The sequence below is a fragment of the Melanerpes formicivorus genome, unplaced genomic scaffold (genome assembly GCF_026170545.1).
Source record: "Melanerpes formicivorus ecotype bairdi unplaced genomic scaffold, bMelFor1.0.p_v2 SCAF_13, whole genome shotgun sequence".
NCBI classification, from domain to species: Eukaryota; Metazoa; Chordata; class Aves; order Piciformes; family Picidae; genus Melanerpes; species Melanerpes formicivorus.
In genome coordinates, this window is record NW_027142365.1 from 17,366,520 (window position 1) to 17,388,610 (window position 22,091).

Sequence of the window (22,091 nt, forward strand, 5' to 3'; positions counted from 1 at the left end):
GCATTACTGTTGGCTGGTGAGATTTCAGATTGTTACACTCTGTAACATACTGCAAGCACTGTGACAGCAGTCTCAGCAGAGAAGGATGTGTCAAAAAGGAAAGAGGGAACAAGAAGAGGAGGAAGGGAGGGAGCATAAACGACTAAGAGCCTGGAAAGAATATGCTTCAAATTCTGTAAAGTGATGTGTCAGCAACCACATCAAATTCCTCTCCCAAATCCAAAACATCACCACAGAGTTTGCCAGGACAGCTCACACTCCAGCCCTCACCCAAAGATCTCAGCAGCAGCAGATCTGCTGTCCTTACCTCTGCATTCCCTCCTCCTTTTAGGTTACAACTCTTCTAACAATCTCTCCTTTTTTTTTTCCCCCATTCTCTATTTTCTTCCTAAGGAAAGTTCAGAAGTCCTACTTCTGAATGTGAATTGACTCTAGATGCAAATAACATCAAAGCATTGGAGAATACTTCACTGCAGAAAAAAACCTTTGAAAGGAATGCTCAGGTTTTATATTGGTAAGAATAAAAATCTTAGTGACAGCCTGCTGAGATGAAGAGACTTAGCTCCCACAAAATGACTCATTGCAGTTGCACCCTCTTCTCACCATAAAGATGCATACAAAGCACAATAAAGAGTTCTGAAACAGCCCCTTTTGGATGCTGAAAAGGGAGTAACAGAGGGACACAAATTCCCACAATATTTAACAAATCTGCCAGCTTTCAATTCAGTCTGTCTCAAAGGACAAACAAATCAGCCATCTTACTGCCAGAAAAAGGACAAGCAGTTGGCCCTTCACAGACAGCTCACTGCATGCCCTCCTCTGATCAGCCACAACTCTAAAAAAAAACCAACCAAAATTACATAGCAGCAGCTCCCTAAGATAAACATCCATGCAGAAAGCCACAGGGAAAGCCACCACTCTGGCAAAGTCAATGATATCAAATGTCTGCCCCTTTTGCAAGCTGTACTGTAAGGACAAATAAAAAGGGCAGAAAGGACTGGAAAGAATATTGCTAGTAAGGGAGGCCTAAAGGAGGCCTGAGGGTAAGCAGAACCCATGCACCACTTCTCAATACTCAGGTTTTCCCACAGGCATGAGCTCCAATGTCCCAAACCCCTCTATTTTAGGATAGCTGCAGAGCTGGTTAAAAACAATGTTAATGTTCTGGAAAAACAGGGTTCAGCAGAAGAAACATTCCAAGGAAGAATGCACAGGGCCAGCTGCAAAACTGACACAGGAAACTTCAGACTTGGTTCACAAGTAGGGCAGCTCAACAAACCAGTCAGACAGCTCCTGAAACCTTCCTTGCTGTAAGAAGTTCGTCATTGGGACGTGCTGCCCAGGGAGGCGGTGGAGTCACCGTCCCTGAAGGTGTTCAAGAGGGGATTGGACGTGGCACTTGGTGCCATGGTCTAGTCATGAGGTCTGTGGTGATAGGTTGGACTCGATGATCCTCAAGGTCTCTTCCAACCTTAGTTATACTGTGATACTGTGAGAAGCAAAGGGTGATGGCCTAACAGCCACTGAGCACACAACTGTACCATTACTCACCCTACAACTGGAAGAGCCCTGATTCATAATGTAGCTAAAAATACAACACAAACACCTAGAGTTCCTATGTCATATGACATATCAAGAAGTGTCCAATGTTCTCAGCTGCTGGCACAGGCTGCCCACAGAAGTGGTTGAATCCTCATCCTGGAGGTGTTTCCAAGAGGCAGAGATGTGGTGCTGAGGGACACGGTTTAGCACCAGCCCTGGTAGAAGTAGTGAATCACAGAATGGTTCAGGTTGAACAGGACCTCAAAGATCATCTGGTTCCAACTCCCTAGCCATAGGCAGGGACACCTCCTACTTGATCAGGTTGCTCAAGGCCCCATCCAACCCAGCTTTGAACACTTCCAGGGCTTGGAGCCTCCACAACCTCTCTGGGCATCCTGTTCCAGTTACGGTTGGGCTCAATGATCTTAAAGGTCTTTTCCAAACTAAAATATTCTATGTTCAATCAGAAAGGTTTATTTATCACCAGGGATCTCATTTTTGGGTTTTGTTTCTTAGCTAAAAAGTGATGTAGTAACTTCTAACAGCTGCATGCTGCAAAGCTAAGAAAACAGATATGGTGCAGGAGTTCATAACACCTCCTGCACATTACCCTCTTGCGGGGCAGAGGGGTGGAGAAGGGGAGAAGAACTGATTGCTTCTGTTTCTTCCCAAAGGATTCAATACACACAACTCCTACATAATCGAATTTCACAGTTTAGTTCCAACTCCTTGAGTTTTTAACTTGTTTACACCTAGATCACTCTATGAAGACCAGCACTTGCTCATTTGTTTTAATGCACTTGCAGAGAAAACACTGAGTTAAACCATCTCATCAAAACACCAGATCAAGGAAAGATGTATCATTTTATCTTAGCTCTGTTACCAACAGAATGAATGCTATCAAAGCTCTCAAGAGTTTGGACCTCCATGTCTGAGAAGACTGAATAATGCAAGTGGATGCTAATTTTTCAAGTCCAGATGGAATGGATGAGTTCAGCTTGTCTTAATGGCATTATTAATTCATAACACTTCTGTGTGGAAGTATCATTTAACTTGCTGAAGGTATTTACACTTATTTGCAATTCATTTTTCTCTCAGAAACACAGAAACTTCCCCAAAGAGCTTTCCAGAGCACTTCATTTCATTAAACTTCCTTCTGAAGTTTACCATTTAACAATTCCTCCTCACAAAGGAGGAGGAGGGGAGTTTCCTGACCTCTCTCTCACCTTTCCCACACTGCTTAGCTTGTCAGCTCTTCTGCATACCATTTCAAATTGCTACAACAGCCACAACAGAAAGGAAGTGGATAGTTAGCTGCTGTTTCGGTGAGCTAGGTTCCTTCAGTGAAAAAGCATGTGAGGGGGACAGCAACACGGACAAGAGCTAGGCAAACAAAAGAGAGGAGGAAGAGATCACCTGCCCAAGGAACAAGCAACTAACTTCTGGTTTGCAGGACAAGACTATTGCACTTTCATCCCCTTCTCTATCACACAAACCATAACCCTCTACCCCCATTGGTTGCCCCGAGTTTTCAAAGCTTAAAAACCCTTTCAAATCTATTTGCCCTAATGATTTTTGGAGGCAAAAAATCATCTGAATGCTAAATCACTCATTTTCCAGCTGCTTTCTTCAACTCCCTTAAACAATTCCAAGGTATCAGCACATTCCATTAGCACTCAGATTGGTGCTTTTGTCACGTGTGGGTTTCCTGCACTATCTTTCCAGGCTGAAGCTTGTAAATTCAGAGCTGTCACCGTCACAACTAATGTCTTTAATAGAAAGCTACACACAGTTCTTGCTAATCTCCAACACAAGACCTGCCTGGCCTCTTATTTGTGCCTAGTAGCTATTAGTAATAACCATAACAATTCCAGGATGAAAGATGCTTACAGTCCACAAGTTTCAAATTCAAATCCTAATTTATCTTGTTTTGACAGGAACAGCCCTAGCTCAGGCATTCATCTATCTATCATTTTATGTGGCATAAAACATAGCATGAAAATTAAATGCAGTGGCAGCACTACTGCAGTCACAGCAATCAACGGCTTCAGGCAGGGGATGGTTTCTAGGAGAGGTGGAACACCACTGCCAGCATTATTCAAAAGCACACATTTACAGGTCTAAGCACCAAACTCGTTCTTAAGTACGCCAGTTCTTGACACAATTACTTAAGAGACTCAAAAACCTCACTTGAGTACAGGTGCCATGGTCAGAACTTCAGCTGTCAGTGGCAGAAAGACTCAGGATAAAAATGCCAGACAAAACTTCTCTTAGGTAAGAGACCACCCAGTACTAGCAACTCTTACTCAGACTAAGCTGTTCTTCTTTTGATATTGCACATTAAAACACACTGCTGCTATTCTGTACAGAGTGGAAAATCAATGGTTAGTGACTGATACTGAGTACTAAACGCTTGAGTAGCACTTTGGAACCTCAAAAATGGTGCAAGATTAACTCAGTTATTTATTGTCCATGCTCCCCTTCCTCTATTCCTGTAAAAACTGCACATATTTAATACTTTAAAAAACATCTATGGTGTTGCATACTGTGAAACACTCTACTGTCTGCAAGGTGAGTGAAAGATACCTATCAGATGTGTGTCAAGAAATCCATGACTACAATGGCAAGCAAAGGAAGGCAAGCACAAATCCAGGCTGGGCAGAGAATGGCTGGAGAGCAGTGCTGAGGAGAAGCTCACCATGAGCCAGCAATGTGCACTTGCAGCCCAGAAATCAGCCCTGTCCTGCATCAAAAGCAGTATGGGTTAAGGGAGGGGATTCTCCTCATCTGCTCCACTCTGGTGAGACCCCACCTGGAGTCCTGTGTCCAGCTCTCCAGCCCTCAACACAAGCAGGACATGGAACTGTTAGAGCTGGTACACAGGAGACCACAAAGATGATCAGAGGGCTGAAGCACCTCCCTGTGAAGATAGGCTGCAAGAGTTGGGGCTGGTCAGCCTGGAGAAGACAAGGCTCTGGGGACACCTTAGAGAAGCCTTCCCGTACCTGAAGGGTACTACAGGACAGCTGGGGAGAGACTTTTGACAAAGACATGGAGTGACTGGACTAGTGGTGATGGCTTCAGACTTGAAGAAGGCAGAAGTAGATTAGGCATTAGGAAGGTACTTTTCCCCATCAGGGTGGGGAGATACTGGAACAGGTTGCCCAGAGAAGTGGAAGCTTCAAGCCTGAAACTGTCCAAAGCCAGGCTGGATGGGGCCTTGAGCAACCTGGTGAAGCCCATGGCAGGGCTATTGGAACTAGATGAACTTCAAGGTCCCTCCCAATCCAAACCATTCTGCAGTTCTATGATTTAATTTTCCTGGCCCAGTCTGCTTCACATTGCAGATCTCCTTTCACTGCACATGCTCTCCCAGCACACACTGTACCTGCTGAGCAGCACATAAGTACTACTTTATTAAACAGTATCAAGCTCATCCTTCTAAAAATTGTTACAGAGTTAAGATGAGGTTCCAATCATCTGGTATGAAGGATCAACAGCAAACAAAAAGGCTACCTGAAAGCAGCGTTTGCTGCCACATCTCTTACACTTGTAGCCACAGAACTGAAGTGTAGGAAGAGCCACTGCTCAAACAGAGACAAAATCCAAGTAGTAACCCTAATGACCTATTTTTAATGTTCAGGTGTCATCTAGTTTTCACATTAAGACAACACAGCAGCATTGAATAGACTAGAATTAACCAGGTTGGAAGAGACCTTTGAGATCATCGAGTCCAACCTATTCAGCAGCAGCTCAGTAACTGACTGCAGAATCACAGAATCAAACAGGTTTCGACAGGCCTTTGAGATCATCAAGTCCAACCTATCACCCAACACCATCTAATCAACTAAACCATGGCACTAAGTGCCTCATCCAATCCCTTTTTAAATACTTCTAGGAACACTGACTCCACCACCTCCCCAGGCAGCACATTCCAATGGCCAACCTCTCCTGCTGGGAAGAATTCCTCCCTAACATCCAGCCCAAACTTCCCCTGGCACAGCTTGAGACTGTGTCCTCTTGTTCTGATGCTCATTGCCTGGGAGAAGAGACCAACCCCCACCTGGAGGGGGCTACAATCTCCTTTCAGGTAGTTGTAGACAGCAATAAGGTCTCCCCTGAGCCTATGCCTCATTCCCTCAAGCAAGAAATGTTTCCTTTTCTGTGAAGTTCAGCTTATCTTTGATCCCAGTTAGTCAAAAGTGACTCTTAGAAAGCAGCAGAGTACAAACAATGAGGAGCTCAGCAAATGATGCCACAAACACACTGAGCTGGTAGGAAGATCAAAATGGTAGTCAAAGTCTCACCCTAAAATTTTGTGAAGATATTGATGACACTGAAGCAATGACAGCATCAAAGGCACACCTAACAATACCCCAAGTATATCCTGACAATTTTTCAGCCAAAGAGGAAGTCATTGGGTTGATCCCTGCAGAAGCCCTGGAATGGGTTGTCCAGGGAGGTGGTTGGGGTGCCGTCGCTGCAGGCATTTAAGCCCAGGCTGGCTGAGGCTCTGGCCAGCCTGATCTAGTGTGGGGCGTCCATGCCCATGGCAGGGGGGTTGGAACTAGATGATCCTTGTGGTCCCTTCCAACCCTGACTGATAGTATGATACTTCCAGACTAGCAGTGTGATCTGCCTTTAAAAAAAACCCAACTTTGTTTGATCAACACAGTAAGAACTTTTCACAGCAGAGAACTACTCCAACATTTGGATTCCCCCAGTATTCCTCTACAGACACCTCTAAAACACACAGTGAAGTAGTAGCTCCACACAAGAAATAAAGAACCTGAATTTCTTCAGATAAGTGGTTGAGGAATTCATCCCCTGTGGAATTCCAGGTCTGCAGCCTACAGTCAGCACTGTTACTAATCATTATTTCATGCAAGGGCTCTGCTGTATACTTCAAGAGGAAACCAACAGCTGCAACTATGCAGCCTTACAAAGTTCTGCATCTTACAGGGCAGTTTTGAAATCTTTATGAGATACTGTGTTTGTAATTTTGATTTTACAGACATTAACTAATCCCATGTGCCAGGCTCAGCACTGGCATGGTTTAAACCCACCCAGCTGGCAGGAAAGCACCACACAGCCACTCCTCACTCCTCTGCCATGCTCTGGTGGGATGGGGACAACAAAATACAACAAAAGGCTAGAGGGTGATGACAGAGGACAGGGAGGACACACTCACCAATTATGGGTGGGTCATGGGCAGAAGACAGGCTTGACTTGGGAAGCAAAACAAAAGCACCACCAATTCCCCAATTGAATCAAGAGTAGGACAGTGAGAAATACAACTGGACCTTAGTGAGAAATACAACTGGACCTTAACAAGGTGTCTTCCTCACAGCCCTCCCCTCTTCCCAACCTAGCTCTGCTCCTCCTACTCTAGTTCCTCCCCACCACCAGCACAGGGAGCAGGGAAGGGGGGTTGTGGTCAGCTCATCACAACATGCCTCTGCCACTCCCTCCTCTTCAGGGGGAAAACTCCTCACCATCCTCCCTTGCTGCATGGTCATGACCTTTCCATAGAGGACAGTCTTCTGTAAACTTCTCCTGCTAGCTTGGGTCCCTTCTGCAGGCTGCACAAGCTTCCCTCACTTAGGGCCTTCTCTGGGTGCATTCATCTTGGATGTTCCATGGGCCACAAGTGGGAGTCTTTAACCTCCATAGTCTGCACGGGCACATGCTGCTGAGTCACCACAGAATGGCTTAGGTTGGAAGGGAACTAGGAGATTATCTAATCCAACCCCCCTGCCACCAGCAGGGACACTTCTGAACTAGACTGTGTTGCTCAAGGCCTCATCCAACCTGGCCTTGAATACCTCCAGGAAGGGGGCATCCACAACCTCCCTAGGCAACCTATTCCAGAGTCTTACCACCTTCATACTGACAGCCTTTTTCCTAAGATCCAGTATGAACCTATTCCCCCTCAGTTTCAAACCACCCCCCCTTGTCCTATCACTACACACCCTTACAAAAAGCCCCTCTCCAGCCTTCACCTAGGTTCCCTTCAGATACTGGAAGGGAATGTTTGCTCCAGCATGCCTCCCTCCTTTCTCACTCACCTTGGTGTCCACACGGTTGTCTGTCTCGAATCCCCCTCCTCTCCCAAACAAAAGAACCCCTAAAACAAAGGAACCTGCCAAACAGGTTTTTCCCCTCTTCGATATGTTATCACAGAGGCACTGATTGGCTCAGCCTTGGCCAGAGGTGGGTCTGACCTGGAGCTGGGGGAGCTTCTCAAAGCTTCTCACTGGAGCTACAGCAGCAGCCCCTCCCCCAGTATCGAAATGGCAGGAGCCACAAACCCCAAAACAACTGTTCGGAGGTGTTTGCTGTGCCATTCCTCTCATTCCCAGCATTGTTATGATGTGTTACTGTAAGGCTAGAAAAACATCAGGGAGCCACAGCAGCGCTTCCATGATAAAGATGACCATCCAAAGAGAAGTTCCTACTTTCCCTCTTACTAAAACAGAAGAGCACTGAAACAAAAACCACCTTATCTCCTTCTATAGGTCTTCCTGACCGCCACAAGAAGTCGTTTTGCTGTGTGGTTTGTACCCACTGGTGCCAGTTCCAGTAGATTACATGCAGTTGACTGTCAGGCTGACACAGAACACAGCACAACTTAACACAACTTTAGCAGGCAACAGAACAAATAACAAGATGCCACCTTTGCTCTTCATCCTGCAGACTTCAAAGATAAATATTACTGAATATCCTCAGACAGAGGAAGCTCCTACTAAAATTCTATTTACAGAGTCACACTGTCAGCCTTCCTAAATAACCAGACCTGCAATTCAGTTTGACATGGAGAGAGACACTGAAAAACATCCAAAAAACTGCATTGCTACAAAGTCAGCAAGGAAAAGGTGCCCAGAAACATAACCACTGTTCAGCAGCAACTCAGTAACTGACTGCAAAATCACAGAATCAAACAGGTTGCAAAAGACCTTTGAGATCATCAAGTCCAACCTATCACCCAACACCATCTAATCAACTAAACCATGGCACTAAGTGCCTCATCCAATCCCTTTTTAAACACTTCCAGGAACACTGACTCCACCACCTCCCCAGGCAGCACATTCCAATGGCCAATCTCTCTTGCTGGGAAGAATTTCTCCCTAACATCCAGCCCAAACTTCCCCTGGCACAGCTTGAGACTGTGTCCTCTTGTTCTGGCACTCATTGCCTGGGAGAAGAGACCAACCCCCACCTGGCTACAACCTCTTTTCAGGGAGCTATAGAGAGCAGTAAGGCCTCCCCTGAGATCTTATTGCAGCACCAATTCATCCCTCATACCAGGGAAACCACACAGAAACTCACTCTTGGGAACCGAGTTCTGTAGCTCACAGATGGATATTAAACACCATCTTTACACCAGGCTGATGCATACTCATTGGCAAGTTTTCAGAGGTGTTAGACTGCAGAAGCAGTCTTCTTTCCCTCTGATCTCACATTTGGAAGAAGTCAACATGAATAAGCATCACCATTACCATCCACACCACACGATTCTCATCTGAGTAGTATTTATTTAGCACTGGAGAAGAGAAGGAGCTTGGAGAAGAGAAACTCAGGGAGACCTAATAGCAGCTTTCCAGTACCTGAAGGGGAACCTGCAAGAAGGCTGCAGAGGGACTGTTTCCAAAGGCCTGCAGTGATAGGACAAGGGCCAGTGGTTTGAAAGTAGACAAGGGCAAATTCAGGTTGCATGTTAGGAACAAGTTCTTTACAGTGAGGCTGCTGGAATACTGGAACAGGTTGCTCAGGGAGGTAGTTGAGGCCTCATCCCTGGAGATACTTAAAGTGAAGCTTGACAGGGCTCTGGGCAACCTGCTCTAGTGGAGGATGTCCCTGCTTACTGCTGGAGGGTTGGAGTAGATGACCTTTGGAGGTTCCTTCCAAGCCCAACCATTCTACAATTCTACTACAATGGTGAAAATTGAAGTCATTTCAAAGTGCTTGCAAAACATTTTTCTCCTGGTTATCCTCCTCATTCAACAATTCTGCCTGTCAAGAACAGCTCAGAGGATTAAACAGTCAAATCTATGGAACCAACCAAGATTTTACCAAATGCCTAACAATGCAGTGGGGAACTGCATTGCTGAGGTGAGCCTGCAGCTTTCTTCTTTAAAAAGCTACACGAACCCCACAGTGTTTCAGTAACATTAAGATTATGAAGTGAGGCAATTAACCAAGGGATGCCAGGATTGCCTTTGCAACCCTATGATTTATACAACACTATACATTGATTCTTCCAGATTATAGCAGAATTGAGGATTACTTTTGTTTGTTTGTTTAAGGGAGACAAAATAAACCCTTGCTTATGCAGCTGAGTGGTAATCCAAAGAACTTCAGCCTCTTTTGGCCTAGCAGGTCAATTTTACCTTCTCACAGTCAGCATTCAGGCAGTGAGGAATCCATAATGAACATCTGAGCATTTAGGACTGGATTTGTACCAGCCCCCACAGAACATTGAAATGCATTACAAAGCATCAAGTGGCCTTCCTGCCAAATGAAATTCACAGCCCTGACACATCAATGTAGGCTCCTTAACAACACCTGGGCAGTCTGGCCAGACCAGAGTGCACTTCGTAAGCCAACCACCAGCCAGGCTACCGAAGCTTCCACTGGGTATGAGTGTGTTTGAAATTCTCCCTTCCCATGGGCCTAACAACCAAACTCACAGCTGCAGCAGAACACACTGGATGTCATGCACTGCCTCAAACACTTCTTACACGTTCAAGGTTCTCCCCTCAAAATCAGAGGAGGTGTAATATTTCTTTAAGAACAGGATAAGCAGCAAAATGCTCCTAAGGAATTCCCTTTGGCTCAGTGGTCAGAACACTTGTCACAGCCCCTGCATTTTAGGTTCTCCTCTGACACCTTTCAGCTTCTGCAATAGTGCCCTTGGGCTCCCCTCCTCACTATTTTGTTCTGCCTCTTCAATCACCATTTTTCACACATTCACAGTTGCTGTGGTTTAACCCCAGCTGGCAACTAAGCACCACAAAGCTCACCCACTCCCCACCCCACTGAGATGGGGCAGAGAATCAGAAGGAGAATCTCAAAAGTGAGAAAGCCTGTAGGCTGAGGCAAAGACAGTTTAACAGGCAAAGCAAAAGCAAAGAAATCAAGGAATTGATTGCCCACTTCCCATGGCAAGCAGATGTGGAGCCACCCTCAGGAGAGCAGGGCTCCATCACACATCCCAATCTCCCCAACTTCCCTCAGCTGTACATGCTGAGCATGGGATCATACGGCATGAAACATCCCTTTGGCCAGTTGGGGTCAGCTGTCCCAGCTGTGTCCCCCCCCAGCTTCTTGTGCACCCCCAGCCTGACTGCTGGTGGGATGGGGCAAGGAGCAGAGAAGGCTTTGACTCTCTGCAAGCTCTACTCAGCAGTAAGGCAAACACCCTGCCTCATCGAGGCTGTTTTCAGCACAAACCCAAAACACAGCCCCATACTGACTTCTGTGAGGAAAATAAACTGTCTCCCAGCCAAAACCAGCATAGCAGACTTCACTCACAACCCCATTTTTGGTTAACTTGTATCCTATGAGCCACAGCAGCAGAGTATGAAACCTCTCTTTCCTGCGGCACTGGGTTTGTGTCTCAACAGAGGAGGGGCTGCTGCATGGATCCTGTAAAGAGCTTCAAGAAGTTCCCACAGCTCCAAGTCAGACACACCTCTGGCCAAGGCCAAGCTAATCAGTGACAGTGGAAGTACCTCTGCAATAAGGTATTTAAGAGGGGGAAAACCTGTTTGGCAGGTTCTTTTGGTTTAGGGGGTTCTTTTGTTTGGGAGAGGAGGGGGGATGTGAGACAGACAACAGTGTGGAGACAAAGGTGAAAGGGGAGGGAGGGAGCCTGCTGTGGTGAGACAGCAGGCTGTGCCCCTACTGACCATGGAGATAAATGGTGGAGCAGACTCCCACTTCAGGTCCATGGAACATCCAAGATGTGAATGCACCTCAAGGAGCCCCTAAGTGAGGGAAGCTTGCGCTGGAGCACTCCATGCAGCCTGCAGAAGGGACAAGGGACCCTAGCTGGTAGAAGACGTTTACAGAAGGCTCTCTCCCATGAGCAGGACATCACCTTGCAGCAAGGGAGGACTGTGAGAAGGAAGAAGTGGCAGAGGCATGTTGTGATGAACTGACCACGACTCCCCTTCCCTGTGCTGCTGGTGGGGAGAAACTGGAGTAGCAGGAGCAGAGCTGGGTTGGGAAGAGGGGAGGGCTGTGAGGAGGGCATCTTGTTAAGGTCCACTTGTATGTCTAACTGTCCTACTCTTGATTCAATTGGGGAATTGGTGGTGTTTTTGTTATTGAAATCAAATTAGAATTGGGAAACAAGACCAGTCTGTCTTCTGCCCATGACCTGTCCTCTGTCCTGACCCTCAAGCCTTTTGTCATATATTCTTGTCCCCATTCCACCGGAGCAGGGGCAGCAGCGACAGGAGGCCATGTGGTGCCTTCCTGCCAGCTGGGAGTAGCTCCTTCAATTCAGACCCAGCTCAGAATAAAGCACTTCTAGAGAGGGAACTTCTGCAATTCCTTGTACCTTACAACTGTATAGTAGTTACTATGTAATAAATTCACATTTTTCAGAAGTCATGAATATCATGTTACTAAACTTTTCACTCACATGATTAAGACACTTCCTTTACACAAAGGTCAGCCACAGATACAGATTAGTCCCTCTTTAGTCCCCTCCAAAGAGAAGGCTGCCACTAAGATCAGCCAGGCAAGGTATTCTTCCACAGCCTCATGATGGCCTAAGTTTTTCCCCAACAGTTTGAGGCAAACACCTGAGCCCTGACAAAAGAGGTATTGTAATGGGATGTCAAGCAACAAGACACAAACTGATCTTCTGAGGCACACAGACTCAGCTCTGATAATTTCTAGCTAACATCTCTGTCACAGGAGCTAACAATACTTAGTATGGCAGCAATCAGAATAAAACTGAACTATTTATTATGTAGCTTCAAATTCCCCATTACAGTTACATCATACCAAAGGTTTGGTATGTTTCTGGTTATGCATTTGCTATGAGTTCTATAAGCACAGTGCTCAGATGAGACTAAATACAAACTATGAACGAAAACATTTTCAACTTGGTGTCTCCTGACAAAAACAACAGCTACCCATATCATAAGGATGACGAAGGGACTAGAACATCTCTCCTACCAAGAAAGACTGAGAGACCTGGGGTTCTTCAGCCTGGAGAATAGAAGGCCAAGAAGGGATCTTACCAATGTCTGTCATCAGCAAATGTGCAGATGACACCAAGTTAGGAGCAGATGTTGGTCAGTTAGAGGGCAGAAGGGCTCTGCAGAGGGACCTCGACTGACTGGACAGATGGGCAGAGTCCAACAGGATGGCATTCAATAAGTCCAAGTGCTGGGTGCTGCACTTTGGCCATGGCAACCCCATGCAGAGCTACAGGCTGGGGTTGGAGTGACTGAGAGCTGTCAAACAGAGAGGGACCTGGGGGTGCTGACTGACAGCTGCCTAAACATGAGCCAGTAGTGTGCCCAGCTGGCCAAGAGGGCAAATGGCATCCTGACCTGCATCAGGAATAGTGTGGCCAGCAGGAGCAGAGAAGTCATTGTGCCCCTGTACTCTGCATTGGTTAGGCCACACCTTGAGTCCTGTGTCCAATTCTGGGCCCCTCAGTTTAAGGACATCAAGACACTTGAATATGTCCAGAGAAGGGCAACGAGGCTGGGGAGAGGCCTTGAGCACAGCTCTGTGAGGAGAGGCTGAGGGAGCTGGGGTTGCTTAGCCTGAAGAAGAGGAGGCTCAGGGGAGACATCATTGCTCTCTACAACTACCTGAAGGGAGGTTGTAGCCAGGAAGGGGTTGGTCTCTTCTCCCAGGCAACCAGCACCAGAACAAGAGGACACAGTCTCAAGCTGCACCAGGGGAAGTTTAGGCTGGAGGTGATGAGAAAGTTCTTCACTGAGAGTCATTCACCATTGGAATGTGCTGCCCAGGGAGGTGGTGGAGTCCCCATCCCTGGAGGTATTCAAGAGGGGATTGGATGTGGCACTTGGTGCCATGGTCTAGTCATGAGGTCTGTGGTGACAGGTTGGACTTGATGATCTTTGAGGTCTCTTCCAACCTTGGTGATACTGTGATACACCCAAGGGGTGGGTGTCAAGATGAAAGTGCCAGGCTCTTTTCAATGCTGCCCAGGGAAAGAACAAAGAAAAACAGGTATAAGCAGGAACAGAGGAGGTTCCACCTCAACATGAAGAGGAACCACTGTGAGGGTGCTGGAGCCCTGTAGAAGGCTGCCCAGAAAGGCTGTGGAGTCTCTTTCTCTGGAGACTTCCAAAACCCATCTGGATGTGTTCCTGTGTGGCCTGCCCTAAGTGATCCTGCTTTAGCAGGGGGGGTTGAACTCAATGATCTCTGGGGGTCACTTCCAATCCCTGTCATTCTGTGATTCTATGATCACCATTTTCAGACTAACTTCTTATTGCAGAATAGTATTTTAAGTGCCACAGTTCCAATCCTCAACTTAGATGGCTTCTGCCTCACAGAATTAAAGCTTTAAGGATGCCTCAGGATCAGATTATCCAAATTTCCAAAGAACAAAGATGAAATATTAAATAGAAACTGGAGTGCCTTTTGCTGGGAAGGAAGGGGAGGGGAGATACAACCACATCTGGGAAGAGCTACATATTTACTGTAATATGACAGCAATCTAGATTCCAAAGAGATTTACAGAAGACGGAAATAAGGAAAGTCACCCTAAAAAAAAATTACTTTACTCCTCCCAATACACCATGTACATTTGATATACTTGATTAAGTCAGACATCACATCACATGCAGAAGGTAATCAAATTTATCAAGAGAATGAGCTTCACACCACATACAGCTGAGAGACTGAAGATCAGGGGTTTGCAAAGCACAGGTCACCTATTAACTACAGAACATGCAAAATTAAACACACACCCCCAAAACAAAACTGTAGCCACAAAGGATTAGGTGGCAAATAGCTCTAGGAAATGGCAACTTTCCTTTTGGTTTAAACTAGAGCAGTGTTATAACACAACGTGCAAAGCAAATTAAACCTGGTAGGTGAACATGCTGTAACATGCCAGGAGAACCACTGAATGTCAAAGAAGTTAGTGCTTCAGATTTCATTGCTTCACGTGCTGTTGCAGATTATGAGGTCTTCTGGCTTACCAAAGGCAGAAGAAATTTTAATATCATATTTCTAGCAAACTTCAAGTCCCAGAAAAAAGGGCAGGACTTGCAGAGGCAAGCCACAGCATTAGCTATGTCTAGAAGATCCACATCAAAACGCTTGCAGAGCAGGAGGAGCTGAGCAGCTAGCAGAAAAAAAAACCCAGCTGATACATTGGCTGAACAATGTTGAACAACTGGCTGAACATCAGAAATTCCCTCCAAGTACTCTCTGGAGATTTTGCAAGCATTTTACCTGAAGAAGCAGAGTAGTTCCAGTAAAAGACACTTTTAAAACAGAAACTGGGGTGGGGGGAGGGGAATAGGCACCACAGAAACACAACAGCAACAGGGTTTAACTACCCAAACATACGAAACTGAGCCTCATGCTTACACCTCAAAAAGTTTCCTCTAATTCAACTTCAAAGTTTTGGCAATGTGAGTAAAAAAAACAAAACCAAAACCAATAACAACAACAAAACAACCCCAACAACAACAAACCCCCAATAACAAAGAATAAACAACCACCAAAACAAATCCACTCATGCCTTTTGCCAAAATATGACCTGAAACATGGCAGTGGTTAAAAAAACACAAGCAAATTCAAAACACACAGACAAAGTAGCAAATATTGGTAATTTCTACCCTGCAGGCAGTTCTGTAATCTGTAACTCAAATTTGGTTTTTCCCTTTCAATGTGTCACTGAGGAAAAAGAAAGATCTGCCACCTCCCGTGCTTTGTTTTAGCCATAAAGTTAGACTTTGAGGTACAGCTGCATCACAATGGACACTCTCTTCTGCATTGCCAGATGGGGGAAGAGCCATTCATTTTAACTATTCACATTAACCAGATCTAAAGATGCTTTCTAGAAGATTATCCAAGAACAATGGAGATCAACATCCATCCAAAGTGGAAATGAGCTTCAAAATCAAATCAAATATTAAAGAGACTAAGGGTCTGAAGACTAATCGTTATTATTTCATTTCCTGTCTCTGTAAACACAGCTCCTTCATCTAACACACATTTGATCAATACATTCTTTGGTTTCCATTTTCATGCAATGGTTCTGAGCAGTGCAAAGCTAAGCATCCCCACACCTGCACAAAAGCTGTCGTGATAGTTGTGCAGAACACGTGCAGCTAAGCACCTCCGCACGCAGCCTTAGAGGGCTGAAAAAAGCCAAAGCAGATCTGCGTCGTTGTGCCAGTGTTTGTTAGCACCCTGTGTTTTGAATGTAGATGACAACTTTTCCATAGACAACTATCATTCAATCATCATTGTAGACTTTAAATCCTTTTTTAAAAGCATGTGAAGTGAAATTGTTACAAGGCTATGCCAATGATAGAAATTAGTCATCAGTTATGATGTTCTTTGTGTCCTCACAGAAAGATTCCAGGTGAGTGACGAGGTATTTTGCCATCACAATGGCCTGACCACCACCAGTAAAATGTAACCAGAGAGGTCAGTTCTTTGACCAGGAGAAAAAGCACAGGCTGAACCACAAAAACTAGCTGCACCTGTTTAGCAGCACACCCACTGCCTGCTCAGTTTTCTTTTCTGCCCAGTCACAAAGTCCACACAAAGAAATCTCCCATGGAAAACTAAAGCAAAGGAAGCAGCATGGAAACAGCATTCCCAAAGGATGTTTCAGTGTGTATCCCAAACCTGGTGATAAACAAGAATAGGAAGGTGCATACAGAAATGCACCTGAAGGTGTTGCCTCGTTGCACTCTAGTTTACCACCTGTGGTGTTCATTTTTCAGTGCTTTAGGAACCAGTTTCCTTCATGCTGTTCAGCAAAAATTAAGTTTATCAGCAAGTGCTACTATTAAGCAGACGTGCCACATAATTAGCAAGGACAAATCCACTTACTTTTTTCTCCTTCTCATGGTGTTTATCCTGAGAGTGAGAGGAAGAATCACTTAAACTTTGATCATATGACCTATTAGATCCCCGTTTGCTCTTTTTCTAAAAAGAGAAAATATGTTTATGGATAGAGGAAAGGAATCACTGGAATAAATAAAAAGTATAACACATTTCAATGGGTAAGATACCTTACTGCTTGAAGAAAAAAAACAACCACCCTTCAGTTACTGAAAATCTGACAAATTGCTAACACTAATAAATTAACAAGACTTAGTCAACCTATAGCAGGAAAAAAGGCCTAGCCTTATATTGACTTTACACCTTCCATACATTTCCAAAAGTGAAATGACATGACACTTTTTAAAGGTTAAAAGATGCTAGACATTTTCAACTGCTCATAACATCCACCAGAAAAGATGCTGCTCAAAGGAGTCTCGCACGAAGCCACGGTGCTAGCACTGCCACACACCTGAAGTGCACTGGAAGGTGGCTTGGTTATGGCTTCACGTCTATGATATTTTCATTACAGTGGTTTAAATAACAGGATTTGCAATGCTATGGTCATGTGTGCACTTGGAGGCAGCAGACAGAGCTGCCTGTGTTTCTGTAATGTTTGAGTGCTCAGTTCAGGACTGCAAATGCTTTATGCTGTGCCAGAGTTCAAAATGTTTATTTCATTGTCATCGAGGTGGCTTAACAAAGACACTTCAGGTCAGTGCTTTGCCAACCAAACTTCTCAGTGGTACAGGAGATACAGGCCACCCACCACCTGCAGTAGCAAATACTAAACCCCTGTATTTACCAGGTATCATCAGTCAAAATAATCCTAAAGAAACACTAAGACCTTAAATCATCTTCAAAGTCTTAACTGCTCTTACTGCTCCAGTTTCAGAAAGGGAAGCTAACTAATTACAGGTCAGAGTTGTGTCTCTCTCATTAAACTTGGTTTTTAATAAACATGCATGTTCTCAAGTATTGCAGCACTGGAATATTCCAATCAATGTAACCAGTTCAGTCCAGTTGTAAGAGCTTGCCTTAACCATTATGTAACAGATCGGTTTTGCTCTTTTTGCATGCTCAGCTCAAGACACTAATTTCAAAAATAATCTTAGCTTAGTAAGGGCCTTGAAAGCCCTGACTTCACTAGGAAACAAGCTCATCAATATTCACAAGAGCACAGATTTAACCTCACCAAGCTTATCTTCTAGAAAGCTAAAATAGTTCATAGACCCTGGGGTTTTCCCCCATTACAACCTACCCAAATGTCACAAAAGCAGGCAGTCACCTTTTGCAGCAGTGAAAACAAGTAATCAGCAAATTCACCCATATTTACAGCAATAGCTGAGCTTAAGCCTATGCATTGTCTTAATTCAATATTCATAAACAACATTTTTAAACATCAGTAAGCCCTTCAACTCCACACACACACATACACAGAAACAGATAACTGGTAAGAAGTGGTAGGAAAGACCCCAGAGGTCTCATCTAAAACCTGTTGAAATAACTGAGAAATAGCCAAGTGGGGTTTTCTTGCTTGTTTGTTTTTTCAAACCTTGAGGTTGTGTTTCAGAGAATGGACAGGCAGGGAATATCCACTGGCTACATGGTGAGAGAGAGACAAAAAGGAAAATGTCTTCAAAAAAAGCATACTAGAAACAGAAGAAACTGGGGGGGTGCTTTATCCTCTAGTATGCTGGATAAGAAATCACCTTTCCTAGATTATTCCAAAATGGACTACATTCCTAGAAGCCAACTAATCAAATAGCAAAAGAAAACAGCACAGGAACTTAATGAAAGTAACACAAAAGGTGCATGCTATTTCTGGCAGAGGGGCCAAACCCACACGTCCAGAAAGAAACCACTTAGAATAATATTTTCAGCTAGTACTTCTCTAACTATGATTAACATTGTTTCAATGAAGCTTAATCTGCTGTCTGAGCTAAGTGAAAATATTGTTTCTGGTGTTAATAGCAACTCAGAGTGGGAGGGGGGAAAGCCAGTGACATTTCCTCATAGAATTTAACAGATACTCACCAGTTTGCTAAAATGGTATTTGCAGTAGCCGCAGTACTGGACGTTATCTGCTCCATTGCCTTCTTCCTCACATAGAAGTCCTGCAAACTGTGCACTAAAAACAAACCAAACAACATTGAAGCCAAGTAGTTTTACATCAGCTTGTACCACAACATCACAGCTGAGAATGTATGGATACTGATATCTGCATTCAATACATTTCCACACAAGGGACTGCTGATGGCATGCAAGCACACAACCGACCTTTGGAGACCAGTTAATGGACACGTGGCATGGTTTATACTTTGGTCTCATGCCTTTTTCACAGTCTTGAAACCACTCACACAAGCTTGTAAGCTTGAAAAATTTACATTTATTAGGCAGCTACTCCCACAAATAAATGAAGCAAGCAATTTACAATCACCCTTAGCTCAAATTCAAGCCAAAAATCATCTATGGAAAGCACAGCCTCTAACAAAGCCATAGTGCAGATCCAAAGAAGACATTTTTCTGAGGTTGCATACATCCTTCTCTGCTTTGCCAGGAAAATTACTTCTTTCTTTTTTTTTTTAATAGAACTTCAATGACACAATAAATCAAACCATATTTATTGGTTTAAAAGACTGTGGCAGGTTAATTTCTCTTACAAAGAAGAAGTTTCCTCACCTAGGCTAATTATTACCTTATTCTGCTACATTTTTTTCCACATCAAATTTGCTTTTCACCATTTCTAACATTGATTCATTTTCCTTATCAAAACCAACTTAGACATTGAAAAAACCAAATGTTCAGTTTCATTTTCCATATCATTTTCATTAGCATAATAAGGCAATGTTACAGTCAAAGTGATGCACGGGATTATTTAAATGAATATAGAGGGCTGCTGATGTTCATTGCTTCTTTAAAATCAATTTCCCTTCATTTACCCCTTGTGTTCTTGAGCAACCCAGAACTGCTGCTGCCTAAACACAGGCACACCTACAGCAGATGCCAACTCCACAAAACATTCAAGAGGCTTTCCACAAGCAGAGCTTCATTATTCTAAACTGCTGTCCCTTTCTTAAAGGCGCAGCCTCAAACGGTCACAGCCATACAAAGAGAGATGGACTCAAGCTCATTCTCAGATGTTAACCCCAACCTGATACAACTCATCTTGGATCTCTGCCTTCCATTGTCTTCCCATTTTTCAAGTATTACATAAGCCTCTCAATATCCCCAGTTACAGTACTCTCTAAGTGTTGTTTTATAGTACATACCTGAGGGCTTTAGAATTAAATTGTGAAACTTGGCAAGATAAGTAACTTCATTTTGAGCCTAACCCCAAAGTTCTTTATGGCACTGACTGCAAGTGGGATTTTGGAAGAAATTAAAAAAGATGAAAAGGACTCTTGAATGCATCCAAGAAAGAAAAAGAGCCCTCTTCATCCAAACACTTGGATGGCAATTTTTCCACAGTCTTAAGTGACCCCTTTAACTTGGCATGCATGCTTTGAGGAACACAATCCATTCTCCCCATAAAATAACCTTGACATTAATCACATGAAAAATTAGATGCTTATCAAAGACTAAAAGCTGCCAGATAGTCAAGGAATTAAAAAGAGAGTTACCAAAAATCAGCACCTAAACTACTGAATTATATCCTTTAAGATCTGCACAAGACAAAGTATCACTTAATTAACTCCAGAAAATACATTTAAGTGTTTTAATTAGACCTGCAAATACCATTTCACTGACTGAGCTGGTCAGGAAGAAGCATACTGGGGCACTCACAAAACAGAGGTTATGCAGCTAGACAGTCTGTGTAAATCTATCTATTGTTAACTAGCTTCAGCTGAATTGGAAAAGAACAAATAATGCCTGTAAATTTGGGGGTAGGACTCCTTTTGCCTCCTTTTACCTGTTGACATGTGGGACAATTTTATTATCCAGCCTCTTTTCAAGTCTATAAAGTCCACTCCTGAGTGCAAGCAAAGCTAAATATCTTAAAGTGGAATGAATTAGGTGGTGGACACAGCTGGTTTTCCTCCAAGAGCTATACATGAAACTCAAATGAACAGCTCAGAATAGATGTGAATCATTCAGATAAAACCAGTGAGGTGAATTACCTCCAAGCACTTGGAAATCTGTACCAGAAGGGGTGAGTCTAGAGCTCAGTAATTTTGCCCATTGATTTACCAGAAGCAAACTTCAAATCCCTTAGCAGGTAAATAAACAATATTCTACAATATAAAAATCTAAGAAAAATAATACAAGACTAAAAGAAGACACTAAACCTTATTCACAGGAACACAATATTTAACACAACCCAAGGGATTATTATCAGACAGCTTTTGCAGCTCTGCTGCCACTGCCATAAGCATTAGGAAACTCCGCTGCCATCAAGTGAGATAGTTCTAGAGAAACCACTTTGCTGCATTTCTTTACTCAGAAATATACTTAATAAAGAGTTCATTCATTACATTGTGTGCATCAATTCTTTCTGCACCATCAGCCATGTTAAATAAGAAGAGGTACTTACCATGTTACATGGAAAGCTTGTCGACATCCGTGTTTATTACATGTCATACAAGCACCAGTGGCTGCTTTACTCTCTCTGCCTTGCTCATCACAAATATAGCACGTCTAGCAAAGAGAAAATACTTAACATGATAAAGAGCATACAAACAAACTCTCTGTTACTCACAGGAGACTCGAGGGTGAGAACTACAGGATTTTGCAGCTAGGCTTCTACAACAACTTCTTTACAAAAGTCTAATTATGTTTGTTTGCAAACGCAGATCACCTGGCAGACTCCTGCCACCTGTCTGACACCCCACCAAGCTTAAAGCAGTACAGATGCTAATTAAATTGTACACAGCTGTCCAACTAGCCAAACAGTTAAACAGTCAAAGGGTAACAGCATTAGGCTTCCACCTTTTCCCTGCTTTCAAGTTTGTGTCGATGTCCTTTCAGGTGTCTGTCACCATCACATTCATTTCACATTACCTGTGTTGGTGGCACTCAAACACCAACTCACACTGAGTGCCCAACGGTACAATGTGTTTGTAACTACAAATGACACAGAGAAACACTGCAAACTTAAGAGTGTTAATTGTACATTTGGTGGAAAGAATTATCAGAAGGCTCCTAGCATGCTTCAATACTCCTATGCTGCTCAGTCACCTCTAATTAAATATGGTGTTTATAAACAGAACTCTGTTTGAATTTCAGCATGGCTTGGACAGGCCAATAAACGTCTTAGAAACCAATCAAGCAAGAATCTTTTGTAAACAAAGCTTCAATTAGACCCATTTCAACCTCCAAAACAAGCTAGCATCAAAACAGCCTGTCTAGTCCCTGAAAATCTCTTCACAGCATTTCTGCTAATGTCTTTGCATTTGGAAATAATCCAAATTGCCACAACATCCCAGCAAAACAGTCTCAGTGAAGTAGAAGGGGAAACAAGAAATTATGACAAAGAAATC

At 43.9% G+C, this 22,091-nt stretch overlaps 1 protein-coding gene across 3 annotated transcripts in view; it reads right to left on the reverse strand.

The window, feature by feature from the left end:
* The window catches only part of MLLT10 (MLLT10 histone lysine methyltransferase DOT1L cofactor), a 125,429-nt gene that overhangs the window by 66,531 nt on the left and 36,807 nt on the right, over positions 1-22,091 (reverse strand). For all 3 annotated transcript variants that reach the window (XM_068146337.1, XM_068146338.1, XM_068146340.1), the window contains 3 exons: positions 21,146-21,249; positions 18,649-18,742; positions 16,621-16,716 (listed from right to left, as the gene is read on the reverse strand). In XM_068146337.1, coding sequence (XP_068002438.1) covers positions 16,621-16,716; positions 18,649-18,742; positions 21,146-21,249 — 294 coding nt within the window. The remainder of the gene's footprint in view (positions 1-16,620; positions 16,717-18,648; positions 18,743-21,145; positions 21,250-22,091) is intronic.